At 41.3% G+C, this 13,620-nt stretch overlaps 1 protein-coding gene across 4 annotated transcripts in view; it reads left to right on the top strand.

Annotated features, from left to right (window-relative positions):
* Positions 1-1,431: 1,431 nt before the first annotated feature.
* The window catches only part of LOC138769653 (phospholipase A2 inhibitor and Ly6/PLAUR domain-containing protein-like), a 36,551-nt gene continuing 24,362 nt past the window's right edge, over positions 1,432-13,620 (top strand). For 2 of the 4 annotated variants that reach the window (XR_011359274.1, XM_069948260.1), the window contains exons 1-3: positions 1,432-1,527; positions 11,490-11,621; positions 11,723-11,875. Coding sequence is in view for 3 of the 4 variants with exons in the window: in XM_069948260.1 (XP_069804361.1) it covers positions 1,470-1,527; positions 11,490-11,621; positions 11,723-11,875 (343 nt within the window). In the remaining variant the exon portion in view is untranslated. The remainder of the gene's footprint in view (positions 1,528-11,489; positions 11,622-11,722; positions 11,876-13,620) is intronic. The other 2 variants (XM_069948261.1, XM_069948262.1) reach the window with 2 other exon arrangements.

The raw sequence follows: 13,620 nt of genomic DNA, 5'->3' as shown, positions 1-13,620 counted from the left end.
GCATTTTTATTATTGGGGGAGAGTGGGAGGGATTTTTTTATAATTTATTTTACACTTTTTTTTTCACTTTTACACTAGTGTACATTACTGTACATCAGTATATACTAATCAGTGATTTGCTGATCAGTGATACAATACAATGCACTGCTACTGTAGTGCAGTGTATTGTCTATGTCAGCACTAAGCTGACAGGCAATCCACACAGCCATACCTCTGGCATTGCTGTGTAGAGGCATTTACATGGTATTCCCGAGGGCCTTCAAAATGGATTACCATAGAGACAATCGGAAGCCCGGACCTCTGATAATGTGAGTATAACAACGCACACGACCAGAACCTGTTACATGTTAACCTACCCGGAGTGGACAGCTGATCTCCTGTAATGCCGGCGCTTGAGCGCAGCAAAGCCTTCTAATACATCTGCTGTAAAAAGGTATATGTATCAGAATGAAGCCTCTAAGTGACCGCCGTGAAAAGCCGTATTGACTGTCACTAAGGGGTTAAAGATGGTACCTATAAACGGGATTTTCCCAGATGGAGCCTGTGAACACAAAAGAAAAAAAGGAAGGTACTTGCAAATTACCAGTGCTGTCCAAAAGATGTCCACAAGGGCCAAGATCTATACAAAATGGATTTTATTTACATGTAGCACAGGTATTACGCGTTTCAGGAGCTCAACTCCCTTCATCAGGGTATGTTTACACTGAGGAATACGCAAGAAATCCGTGTGGATCCCGCTTTAAATTCCGCCTGTAAAATATACTCACACTACGGAATTCGCGCGGACAATGTCCGCGGAATTCTGTCAGCTGTCCGCCCGCACATCTGGGTGCCTTTCCGCCGGCTCTATAGACACCATTCTACGGGCCGGCGTATTCCGCTATACGCTGAAAGAAGTGTCATGTCACTTCTTTCAGCGGATCGCGGAATACGCCGGCCCATAGAATGGTGTCTATAGAGCCGGCGGAAAAGCGCGTGCCCGTGCGGGCGGACAGCTGACGGAATTCCACGGACATTGTCCGCACGAATTCCGTAGTGTGAACCCGCCCTTAGGATGGATTCTGCTAGAGGAATCCTATAGAAGTCAATGGGGATTGAATTCTGCTCGATTTCTGCTCCTATTCTGTCAGAGCTGAATAGACGAGGAATTTCAAGCAGAAAACTTTCCTCATCAATTCCTCGCTGAATAATCGCCCATTCCTCAGTGTGAACATATCCATACAGTGTGGACATCTTTTTGACAGCACTGGTAATTTGCAAATACAGTACCTTCCTTTTTTTTTTTTTTTTTTTTTTTCTTTTGTATTCAGTTTTTTTCTTTAGGAACGGATATCCACTAATGTTTGTTTTCCTTTCTCTTAGTTAACAATAATTATCGCAGTCGTTTGTATACATATTATATCAGAAGAAACTGCTGGGCTGAATCGGCTTGTGACCGTAAAGGCAAAATATCCTCCCCGTCAGATAAAATGATATTCAGCACAAACTGCTGCTATAATCATAACTGCAAGACGGCACTTCCAACATGTACGTATTTTTTTTTTTTTCCCCAAATATTTTTATTAGATTTTTCAAATTTTATCTATAACAATACAGTTACATATCAAAGGAAGACATAAATAGGATACAATATAGTAAGTTTGAAAACAATTTTGCTATAAAAAACAATAGAATCTAAAGAACAAAAATTAATGCTCTACAGGACCGAAAGAAATGTAGATAAAGAATCTCTATCTTTAATATAATTAAGGAACTCTTGAGTACTCCTAGGGTGCCCCTTGCCTCCGCCGTCTGATACCAAACAGTATTACAAAAGTGTTTCATACCAGCTTCCCTCTCCTCCTGCGACATAACCTTTATGAGAAAATTTCCATTTTTTAATGAAATTTTTTGTGGAAACATCTTTGTTGCGGATTGCATCCAGCATTTCCCAATGAAGAGTTTCTTTAAGCGAGGTTGTTAGCTCAGAAATAGTGGGAAGTGTGTCAGAGATCCAGTGGTTTAGTAAGCCTTTTAAGGCCAATAACAGAGTAAGATGAATACATTTTGAGGCTATAGGTTTTTCAGGGGGATCTCCATCCCGGCCACCACAACATGAAAAACATAACTGAGTAGAGTTAGAGGTATGGATTCATTCCATGTATTCTGAATAAAGGTTTGTACTAATTGCCAGTATGTCTGAATTTGAGAACAAGACCAAACACAGTGTAATAAATCTGCGCTAGGTTCTTTACATTTTGGACAATATGTCAAGAAATCATCTGGCATGGTGGAGTAAGAAAAGTTAAAAGCGTAAATTGCCTTATGGAGTAGCCGGAAGTGGATTTCCCTCCATCTCACACTGGGAGTGGCTGCAGTAACATATCGGATGCTATTTAGCAATTTTTGTTCCAAATTATCTGTTTGTATTTCTGCAGCCCATTTCCGGAGAAAAGGGGGAGGAGATTTGTGTAAGGAATCAACACATATCCTACGGTATATTTGTGAAAGAGATAAGGTGGGAGAAGAACTGGAGCATAGAAAATCAAAATCATTAGTTTTTTCTGCCTTCGCACAAGATTTAACTCTATTAATAGCAAAAGAACACAGTTGTTCAAATAAAACCTGGTGATGGGGAGGGATATCATACATGTCTCTAAATTTTTCCCAAGATAACAACTCTCCCTTATCTGAGTCCAGTAAGTTACTTAAGTGAGTGATTTGTTTTTGTTTCCATACCATATAGTCAGGATTGATGTTACCATGTAGAAAAAGGGGATTGTCCCATAATGGGAAAAACTTAGAAAGACTAAATGGGATTTTATACAATTTTCTTAAAGCTTTCCATGTGGCCACGGTATCAGCAATAATAACATTGTGTTTTAAATGTGAGGGTAGTTCTGAAATAGAGAAGTGAAGAAGCGAAGCCAAAGGCCAAGGAGAAGAAAGAGCAGACTCCAAGGAATAATTAGAAAAGAAAGAAGTACCGTTAATCCAGTCTCTGATGTGTCTGAAAATGGAGGCCAAATTATAGAATCTGATATTAGGTAATTGGGCACCACCTTTATGTTTGGGGAGGCTGAGAGTATCATATGCTATTCTTGGTCGTTTTGACCTCCAAATAAATTTGGTAAAGGCTGATCTGAGTCGAGAAATATCCTTATGTTTTAGTAGTAAGGGGATCATTTGTGAGGGATACAATAATTTAGCAAATGACATCATCTTAATAAGATGAATACGGCCTAAGATTGAAAGGGGTACATTTTTCCACCTATCAAGTTCTTGTTCTATGTTTTGGAAGATTGGGATATAATTTAATGAGTAGAGAGAAGAAGGGGTATGTCCAATTTTAATTCCTAAATATAAAAGGTGTTGTTTTGCTATACCTATACCTTCAGGGTAGATATGGGGAGCCAAGTGTGGTATTAAGGGTAACAATTGGCTTTTAATAATATTAATTTTAAAACCAGAAAATGAGCCAAAGTTTTTCAAGATTTTTAAAACACCAGGGATGTGTGATGTGGGATTTTCTAGGAATAATAAGGTGTCATCAGCGAAGCAAGCTATACGTACTTCTTCATTGCCTACTTGAATGCCTTTAAATTCAAGTGTGAGGAGAAGAAATCTAATTAAGGGGCTCTAATGCTAAATCAAAAAGAAGGGGGGACATTGGGCAACCTTGTCTGGTTCCTTTAAGGATTGGGAAAGTGTCAGACAAGAATCCAGGTGTATGAATGCGAGCTATTGGGTTATTGTATGTGGTAGAGATAAGATCTTTAAAAGGGCCTGTAATGCCGTAACGAGAGAGGGTCATATCCGTCCATTCCCAGTTAAGATTATCAAATGCCTTTTCAGCGTCTAAGGCAAGCAGTCCTGGTGAATGGTTTGGATTTTGCCTTCGTCGTACTACTTCCTGTACGGTTAGAACTGTCCTAATATGAGTTATCGCTGAGCGGCCCTTTATAAGGCCAACTTGGTGGCTACTAATCAACTTAGGGAGAAATAAAGCAAGCCGGTCAGCCATAATTTTCGTAAGAATTTTTAAATCTTGATTTATAAGAGAAATAGGCCGATATGAGGATGGAAGTTGTGGGTCTTTCCCTTGTTTATGGAGTAATCTAATATAGGCCATTTCCCCTGAAGGTAACATGCATTTATTATCTATTATATGTTGATATACTTTTTGGAGAGTTGGAACCAGATCAGTATTTAGAACTTTATAAAATTCTCCCCTAAATCCATCTGGCCCTGGTGTTTTATTATTATGAAGGGAAGATATTGTTTTAGAGATATCCTCAGGAGAGATGGGGGCATTTAATGATGCCAGAGAAGATTCATCCAATTTGGGAAGATTCAGAGACTGGAGAAACTGTTGACCCGCTAAAGGATCTATAAGATCAGAAGAGTAAAGGGATCGGTAAAATTTTTGAAGAATATTAGAAATAGTTTTTGGATCAGAATGTAATAAACCATTATGATCTTTCATATTTTTGATATGGGAAATAGGGTGTTTACTCTTTGCTAAGTTAGCTAATAATTTTCCTGTTTTATTACCATATTTATAAAGACGAGAAAAATAGTGGTCTTTATATAAATTATTACGTTTTTCTTGAGCTAATTCAAATTCCTTTTTTGCTATACACCAAAGGGATTTATGTTGTTCAGAAGGTAAAGATAAGAAGGTAGTGTATGCATTACGAAGTTTAGTAGTAAGAGTATTGTAAGAGGTGGTTGCTTCTTTTTTACATGCAGAGAGATGAGATTATATTGCCCCTTAGTACAGCTTTGGCAGTTTCCCAGAACAGTATAGGAGTTGTGGTATGTTGCGAATTAGTGTCGCAAAACTGTGACCACCATTTTTTAAGAAGATTTTTGAAGACTTCATCTGAAGCTAAAACTGCTGGGAATCTCCAAATAATGTCTGTTCCTTTAGGGTAAGAATCACGTAGGGTTAAAGTAATCGGAGAATGGTCAGATATAACCATATCATTTATGTCATCTAGTAGGCTCAAGGCTCCCTGTGAGACTAACATATAGTCAAGTCTGAACCAAGCCATCTGAGAATGTGAGAAAAAAGAAAATTCTCTTTCTTCAGGATGAAGATGACGCCAGGAATCCACTAGATGAGTACTAGATAACAAATTTGTTAAAAATAATTCCGGAGGAGGAGAATTCCTTGTCAGAGGAGTGGAACGTTTCCTATCTTCATGCGGGTGTAAAACTGTATTGAGGTCACCTCCTACTATTATTTTGGATTCACCATCTTGAAGAAGGGACGATTCTAAGTGTTGGAAAAATGGAGCTCGTCTGTTATTAGGGCCATAAACATTATATAAGCTTATATGTCCAGATGGAGTATCCAAAACCATGTGGTGAAATCTTCCTTCTGAGTCTGAGGTTTGAGAAACAATAGAGTGGACAAAATTTCTATGAATAAGAGTTACCACACCACGCTTCCTATTTTGAGCAGGAGATCCAAAGACTTCACCTACCCAAAACCTTTTCATTGTGACATAATCTGATTCAGACAAATGAGATTCCTGTAATAACGCTACATCCGCTCCCAGTCTTCTAAGGTGTTTAAGGATGAGCGCTCTTTTGGAAGGAGAGCGCAAACCTTTTACATTCCAAGAAACGATTTTCATAAAAGCCAGGAGCGGATGAAGTGATAAGAGGCAGGCACCCCAAGAGCACACAGCAGTAGTAGGGATAAGAAAAATATAGATGAGAGATTCATGTTACAATTAGACCCGAGAGCATAAAAACTGGAAAAAAAAACCTTACATAATATATATAGAGAGCAGTATAGCAATAATATTGCAATATATCTAAATCTTACAACTAAATAAGCAAAAGAAAGTTGGTATAAGACTTCACTTTTTTCACACAGAAACATACGGAGTATTCGCTGACTCCGAGCGGGCATATAGCCTGGTGAGAAAATAGAAAGATACAAGAAAAAGAAGAAATAGAAAACAAATAGTAACATGGCGAGAAAACGTAACTCGCTAATATCAATAATACTACATAGCAATATCTCTTCCTATACATTTTCCTATTCAAGCAGGATTTGTACAAGTAAACAAATGCCATGACTAATTTGGTAAAGGAAAACTCTTTCTTTAAGGTGAAACCTTAGGAAGTCATAGTAGAATAGGAGGAGCATAAGTAAAGGGAGAAAATGATGGAATATAAAGGAATAGGAGATATAAATAAATATCTGAAGTAAGATGATGACTCTTGTTAGACATGTTAGTCAGTATAGTTCATCACTCCATATCTGCTGAAGGAGATGTAGGACTATCAAGACGTCGTCTCTTGTTCTTATCCCCAGGAGGAGTAGCAGAAGTCGGGTCTCTCAAATTCTCTAGGAGAGACGAAGTTTCTTCAGGGGTCTGGTATACACTGGTAGATCCATCTGATTTGAAGACTTTTAGAATAGCAGGGAAGAGGAGTGCAAATCTAATTTGCTGATGTACTAGAGCCGTACATATTGGTGCAAATGCTTTTCGTTTTTGGACTACTGTAGCAGAATAGTCATTGAATATCAGAATTTTGTGACCTCTTATAAGAACTTCAGTTTTCATTTTCCTAAACGCCTGTAAAATAGCAGCTTTATCTGCACAATTAAGATATTTGACTACCACTTGTCTCGGTTTGTTAGTAGTCGCCTTTTTGGAAGGGGTTAAAGTGTTTGCTGGAGGGCCTATACGATGTGCCCTTTCTACTTGACAAGAGCCTTGTAAACCTAGGGTCTGTGGTAATTCTGAGGTACAGATGATGGATAATTGTGACAGTGCTATGCTTTCAGGCAGACCTATTATGCGAAGGTTACTCCGTCTTGATCTATTTTCTAGATCATCTGTCTTGTCCCTTAATGTTGCTGTAAGTTTCATAGTTGTTTGTAGCTTAGATTTAGTCATGGCTAGTTCATCCTCCACTAACCCTAGGCGCTCTTCTAATTCATGTATTTGGGAGGTATGATGAGAAATGTCTCCCTGTATAGCAGATAGTGAGGTCATTATAGTGGCTTCCAAGGAAGCAGTAATGTCTGGTATTATTATTTTGGCCACTTCTATGGCTAGTGATTTACAGGAAATAGACAGTCCAGGAATAAAAGATTCAGTGTTGGGGTCATTTGTGACCATTTCAGAAGAAGCAGGAGGTGAATGATTTATATTTGTGTCTCCTGAGGTGATGTGCTGCGCTGCTGTGTGAGGAGACACAGCCATCTTGGATTTTGTTTTCTCCCTCTGTGGGAGAGGTATAGAGGAAGAGGGGGCTCTGTGTTGCTTCCCAGCGCGCTGCTGTTGTTTCTCCATGTCCCTAACGGGTAGAGGAGTATGTCAGGTGCTCTGGTATTTACCGTGGTAACGGGTAACAGCTGGGAGCCGAGTCTATAGCGAGTTACTGTGGGAGCTCCTTCATATGCCATCAATCATTATTAGAAATGACTTCTAAAGGAGGGTTCCAGACACTAAAAAATATCAGGAAATATTGACCGTCAAAATATAAAGCTATTAAAGGGGTACTCAGGAGACAAAAAAAATTGTGTTTTTTTTTTAAATCTGCTTATGTCAGAAAGTCATACAGATTTGTAATTTACTTCTGTTTAAAAATATCCAGTCTTCCAGTACTTATCAGCTGTTTTATGTCCTGCATGAAGTGTTTTTTTTTTCTTTCCAGTCTGACACAGTGCTCCCTGCTGCCACCTCTGTCCAGTTAGTCAGACAGAAAAGAGTACTCCTTTTCCTGCAGGACATACAACAGCTGATAAGTGCTGGAATACTTAAGATTTAGAAAAAGAAGTAAATTACAGATCTATATAATTTTTTTAACACCAGTTGATATGAACATTTGGGGTGGGTTCACACTGAGGAATTGAAGCAGAAGGTTTTCTGCTTGAAATTCCTTGCCTGTTCAGCTCTGGCAGAAGTGTTGGAATCCGCCCAAAGAATTGACATGTCAATTCTTCAGGCGGAAAGCGGATCCGCGGTGGAATTTTCAGCGCAGAAATTCCGCTGTGTGAACAAATAAGCGAAAAGCCCATTAACCTCTTAAGGACATAGGACGTATGCGTACGTCATATGTCCTCACTTGCACTTTAAAGCGGGGCCGCGCGGCGGCCCCGCCTTGAAGTGCCGCGATCCCGGGTGCCGCGAGTAGCCCGGGACCGCTGCTATTAGCGGGCACGGTCTGATCGCCGTGCCCGCTAATTAGCTAATCGGAGGCAGCTGTCAAAGTTGACAGCTGCCTCCGATTACCGGAGGCAACGTTTCCCTGGGGTCTAGTGGGGGAGATCGCTCGGAGGAGCGATCTCCGTTACTGATGCCGGCCGGGGACGCGTCCAAGATGGCGCCGTCCTCGGCTCGGCACTCGTTCGTTTTCGGCTGCAGCAGCCGAAAGCAAACGAGTGCCGATCTCATGGATCTCTGCAGCATATCTATGCTGCAGAGATCTCAATGAGAGATCCAAGTGTATATACTAGAGGTCCCCTAGGGGGAATAACCCTAACCCCAGGGGGAATAACCCTAACCCCAGGGGGGCTTCTAGTATATGTGTAAAAAAAAAAAAAAAAAGTGTTGTTAATAGTAAAAAGCCCCCTCCCCTAATAAAAGTCTGAATCACCCCCCTTTTCCCAGGTTTTAAATAAAAGTAAACAAATAAATAAATAAATAAACATGTTTGCTATCGCCGCATGCGTAATCGCCCGAACTATTAATTAATCACATTCTTGATCTCGTACGGTAAACGGCGTCAGCGCAAAAAAATCCCAAAGTGCAAAATTGCGCATTTTTGGTCGCATCAAATCCAGAAAAAATGTAATATAAAGCGATCAAAAAGTCGTATATGCGCAATCAAGGTACCGATAGAAAGATCACATCATGGCGCAAAAAATGACACCTCGCACAGCCCCATAGACCAAAGGATAAAAGCGCTATAAGCCTCGGAATGGAGCGATTTTAAGGAACGTATATTGGTTAACAACGGTTTGAATTTTTTACAGGCCATCAGATACAATATAAGTTATACATGTTATATATCGTTTTAATCGTAACGACTTGAGGAACATGCATAACAAGTCAGTTTTACCCCAGGGCGAATGGCGTAAAAACACATTTCCCCCAAATAAAAGAAATGCGTTTTTTTTTTCAATTTCACCACACTTTGAATTTTTTTCTGGTTTCGCAGTGTACTTTATGCAAAAATTCAGCCTGTAATTGCAAAGTACAATTAGTGACGCAAAAAATAAGGGGTCATGTGGGTTTCTAGGTGGAAAAATGCAAGTGCTATGACCTTTTAAACACAAGGAGGAAAAACCGAAAACGTAAAAACGAAAATGGGCCATGTCCTTAAAGGGTTAAAGCCAATGTACATTCACCATGTTCATTCTTTATGGCCGGAATTTCGCGCGGATTCCCTGCGCATTTTGCAGCGGAATCCGCCTGAAAATCCACGAGAATTCCTCCGTCTGAACCCAACCTTGCTCTGGAGTATCCCTTTAACAAAAGGAAAAGAAGTGCAGGGACAGAGGCGATTCTTGTATTGTACTTTACAGTTGGCATGAGATAAGACTGTTGGTAGCGCTCACCTCGTCTTCTCCGAATAAGCTGTTTTCCAGATGTCCCAAACAATCGGAAAGGGGATTCATCAGACAAAATGACTTTACCCCAGTCCTCAGCAGTCCACTCCCTGTACCTTTTGCAGAATATCAGTCTGTCCCTGATGTTTTTTCTGGAGAGAAGTGGCTTCTTTGTTGCCCTCCTTGAGACCAGGCCTTGCTCCAAGAGTCTCTGCCTCACAATGCCTGCAGATGCACTCACACCTGCCTGCTGCCATTCCTGAGCAAGCTCTGCACTGCTGGTAGCCTGATCCCGCAGCTGAAACACTTTTAAGAGACGGTCCTGGCGCTTGCTGGTCGTTCTTGGGCGCCCTGGAGCCTTTTTGGCAACAATGGAACCTCTCTCCTTGAAGTTCTTGATAATGTGATAGATTGTTGACTGAGGTGCAATCTTTCTAGCTGCGATACTCTTCCCTGTTAGGCCATTTTTGTGCAGTGCAATGATGACTGCATGTGTTTCTTTAGAGATAACCATGGTTAACAGAAGAGAAACAATGAAGCCAAGCACAAGCCTCCTTTTAAAGTGTCCAGTGGTGTCATTCTTACTTAATCATGACAGATTGATCTCCAGCCCTGTCCTCATCAACACCTGTGTTAATGGAGCAATTACTGAAACGATGTTAGCTGGTCCTTTTAAGGCAGGGTTGCAATAATGTTGAAATGTGTTTTGGGGGATAAAGTTCATTTTCTAGGCAAATATTGCAAGTAATTGCTGTTAAGCTGATCACTCTTTTTAACATTCTGGAGTATATGCAAATTGCCAAAAACTGAAGCAGTAGACTTAGTAAAAATTAATATTTGTATCATTCTCAAAACTTTTGGCCATGACTGGGATGGTCCGAACCTGCCGAGGTTCGGGTTCGTATGAACCCGAACGCTCGGCAGCAGATTCCCGCTGTCTGCCCGCTCCGTGGAGCGGGCGGATACAGCGGGAGTAACGCCTGGAAAACTGGGATACAGCCTATGGCTGTGGCTGTATCCCAGTTTTCCAGGCGGTCCTCTCGCTGGATCCGGGTACCATTACCGAGGGTTCGGGTTCGTACGAACCTGAACCGAACTTGGTTCGGACCATCCCTAGCCATGACTGTACATTGAGAGTTGAGAAGACATGAATAACTTTATATTGTGTGACCTTCATAATAACCCAGGACACATCATCTGCTGCTGCCAAAGGGGCCGCCACTCATGGCCTTGTATACATTTGGCCTCTGTATGCTGGTGATAGTAGTATATTACTTGTGTACTGTATAGTGGTAGTGGGATGGTACAGGTAAAATCTGCGTTACACTGTATGGTATAGTTATATCTGCTACCTGACCATTCACCCTATGGGTAGTAGCATCAATGGAAAATACCACACAGGGCATCATACAAAGTAAGAACAGACTGATCAATAGAAATAGACTGTACACAGTGATAGACCCAAGTATTGTAGCTATTACATCCCCAGAAAGCTGAAGCAATGTAGAAGAGCAGAGGCGCGAGCCCTCCCATTCAAAGACATAGCAGATGGGATTTGATGCATAGTCTGTGGGTGGGGGTTCCAAGCGGAATCTCCAGGCTGAATCCATAGTGTGAACGGGCCCTAAGATAATATTAAAGGAAATTATATTAGGGCAGACTAGATGGACCCTGTGCCTCCAAAAATAAGAAAAAAGGACTGAAAAAAGAACGGATTGCACCTCACAGTTAGGTGCAGTCCGTTCTTTTTAAGTCCTTTTTTTTTTTCTTTTTGGAGGATCCAGTTTTTGGATTGTTAGGGCTAGCACTCATTGCTTGTATTGTATACATGGTGCCAGTCCAGTTGTAACACTAGATGGACCCGGTGGTCTTCTTCTATATTCCTGTATTCATGGCTTTAACGTACATTTCTTTTTTATTCCTTTAGTGCCACCAGAAAATAACACACATAATGGGCTGGTCTGCCCCGCCACTTCTACCTTCTTGGATGGAAAATATAAGCCGACCTATGCCATGAAGTGCACCGGAGATGAGGAGTATTGTTTCAACTTCACAAGCAGTAAGCCATAGTCATATCCATACTGTGCAATCTTTAATTCTCCATGGCTACATACTGTATCCTATCCTGAAACCCTTGTTTTTCTTTTTTTTACTCTTCAGGACGGAAAGGAAAAGAGTTTATGACTGGCTGTGCATCTTCTTGGTATTGTAATGTCATACCTTTAATCGGTGAATTCTATAATAATGACCCCAATTCTTTTTATACTGAGACATCCTGCAAAAAGGCAAACAGTAGAGCTTCTTTGCCAGTGGGTGGGTGCCTTTTTTTTTTTTTAAACTCGTTATATTGAAGTTTGTACAGATTTATACATCACACACATTGGGACACAATGAAATACAATCCACATCAATACATATGTACAAACAAACATAATTCGCCAGGTCATACGAAGGTACTAACAGAACCATAAAATGATGGAATTGAGCATTAAAGGGATTATCCAGCGCTACAAAAACATGGCCACTTTCCCCCTACTGTTGTCTCCAGTTTGGGTGGGGTTTAAAAACTCAGTTCCATTGAAGTAAATGGAGCTTAATTGCAAACTGCACCTGAACTGGAGACAACAGTAGGGGGAAAAGTTGCCATGTTTTTGTAGCGCTGGATAACCCCTTTAATAAAATACATAAACAAAAACATAGCACCCCTGGTAGACATTACTTTAAGTAACCAGATCTCTTGTCCCTATGGATCGCATATATTGGTTAGGTGTGTAATAAGTCAGCGGATAGGAGCACCACCATCCCCATACTTAGTGGCGTAGCTACCATAGAGGCAGGGAAGGCGGTTGCTATGGGGCCGTGGAGGGAGGGAGCCCAGGGAAGATAAGAGCCTCCTGTGTCCTTTCGCTTAACCCCTTATTTACTGCAGTGTGTAAGTGACCCAGTGTTCTCTTAGGCTGCGTGCACACTACGGAATTGCCGCGTATAACCCGCGGCAATTCTGTAGTGTGCACGCACCCTAACATGCTGCAAAACAAAAAAAGGGTTAATACAGAAGACAATTAGCTCTCTGCCTGACTACTCTGATAACCTCTGACCTCTGTTCTCTGAGCTCCTGCAGAGGTCAGGGGTTATCAGCGCGGGAGTAGCAAGGAGAGAGCTAATTGTCTTCTATATTAACCCTTTTTGTGTTGCAGCATGTAAGAGAACACTGGATCACTTACACACTGCAGTAAATAAAGGGTTAAGCAAAAGGTAGTCTGCTCCTGCACCTATGTATATAACTATAGAATTCTGCCTCTGGCCACAGGAGAATTTTTTTTTGGGCCACATCACCGAGTATGTGTGTATATATATATATGTATATATATATATATATATATATATATATATATATATATATATATATACACATTAGTGTGTAGGGGAGGTCCCATACAGTTTTTTGCTATGGGGCCCCATGAATCCTAGCTACGCCCCTGCCCATACTTTTTGGAGTTTACCTTTGCACCTTTACACACACTATTCATGTTGTGTGAAGTATAACAAGAAGGGCTGTGGGTCCAGTCTCTAACTATGCATAGGAGGGCAGCAAAGTTGTAATTTCTTAGGTTCGGGAAGTTAAAGGGGTAGTGCAGCGGTAAAAAATTATTCACAGAATAACACACATTACAAAGTTATACAACTTTGTAATGTATGTTATGTCTGTGAATCGCCCCCTTCCCCGTGTCCCACCACTCCTGCCCGTGTACCCGGAAGTGTGTGGTGCATTATACATTACCTGATCCGTGTCAAGGCCGTCCGCCATCTTGTGCCAAACGTCATCTTCGGACGCACGGCCAAATCGCTGCCGCCGTCCCCCCTCCGCCACGTCATAACTGTGCTCAGCTGCGATTGGCTGAGCACAGTTATGCTCAGCCAATCGCGGCTGACTGGCTGATGACGCGGCGGAGGGGGGACGGGGACAGCGATTCGGCCGTGCGTCCGAAGATGACGTTTGGCACAAAATGGCGGACGGCCTCGACACGGATCAGGTAATGTATAATGCACCACACACT

Source organism: Dendropsophus ebraccatus, chromosome 12, assembly GCF_027789765.1.
Source record: "Dendropsophus ebraccatus isolate aDenEbr1 chromosome 12, aDenEbr1.pat, whole genome shotgun sequence".
Lineage (NCBI taxonomy): Eukaryota > Metazoa > Chordata > Amphibia > Anura > Hylidae > Dendropsophus > Dendropsophus ebraccatus.
This window is presented reverse-complemented; position numbering and strand designations above follow the sequence as displayed.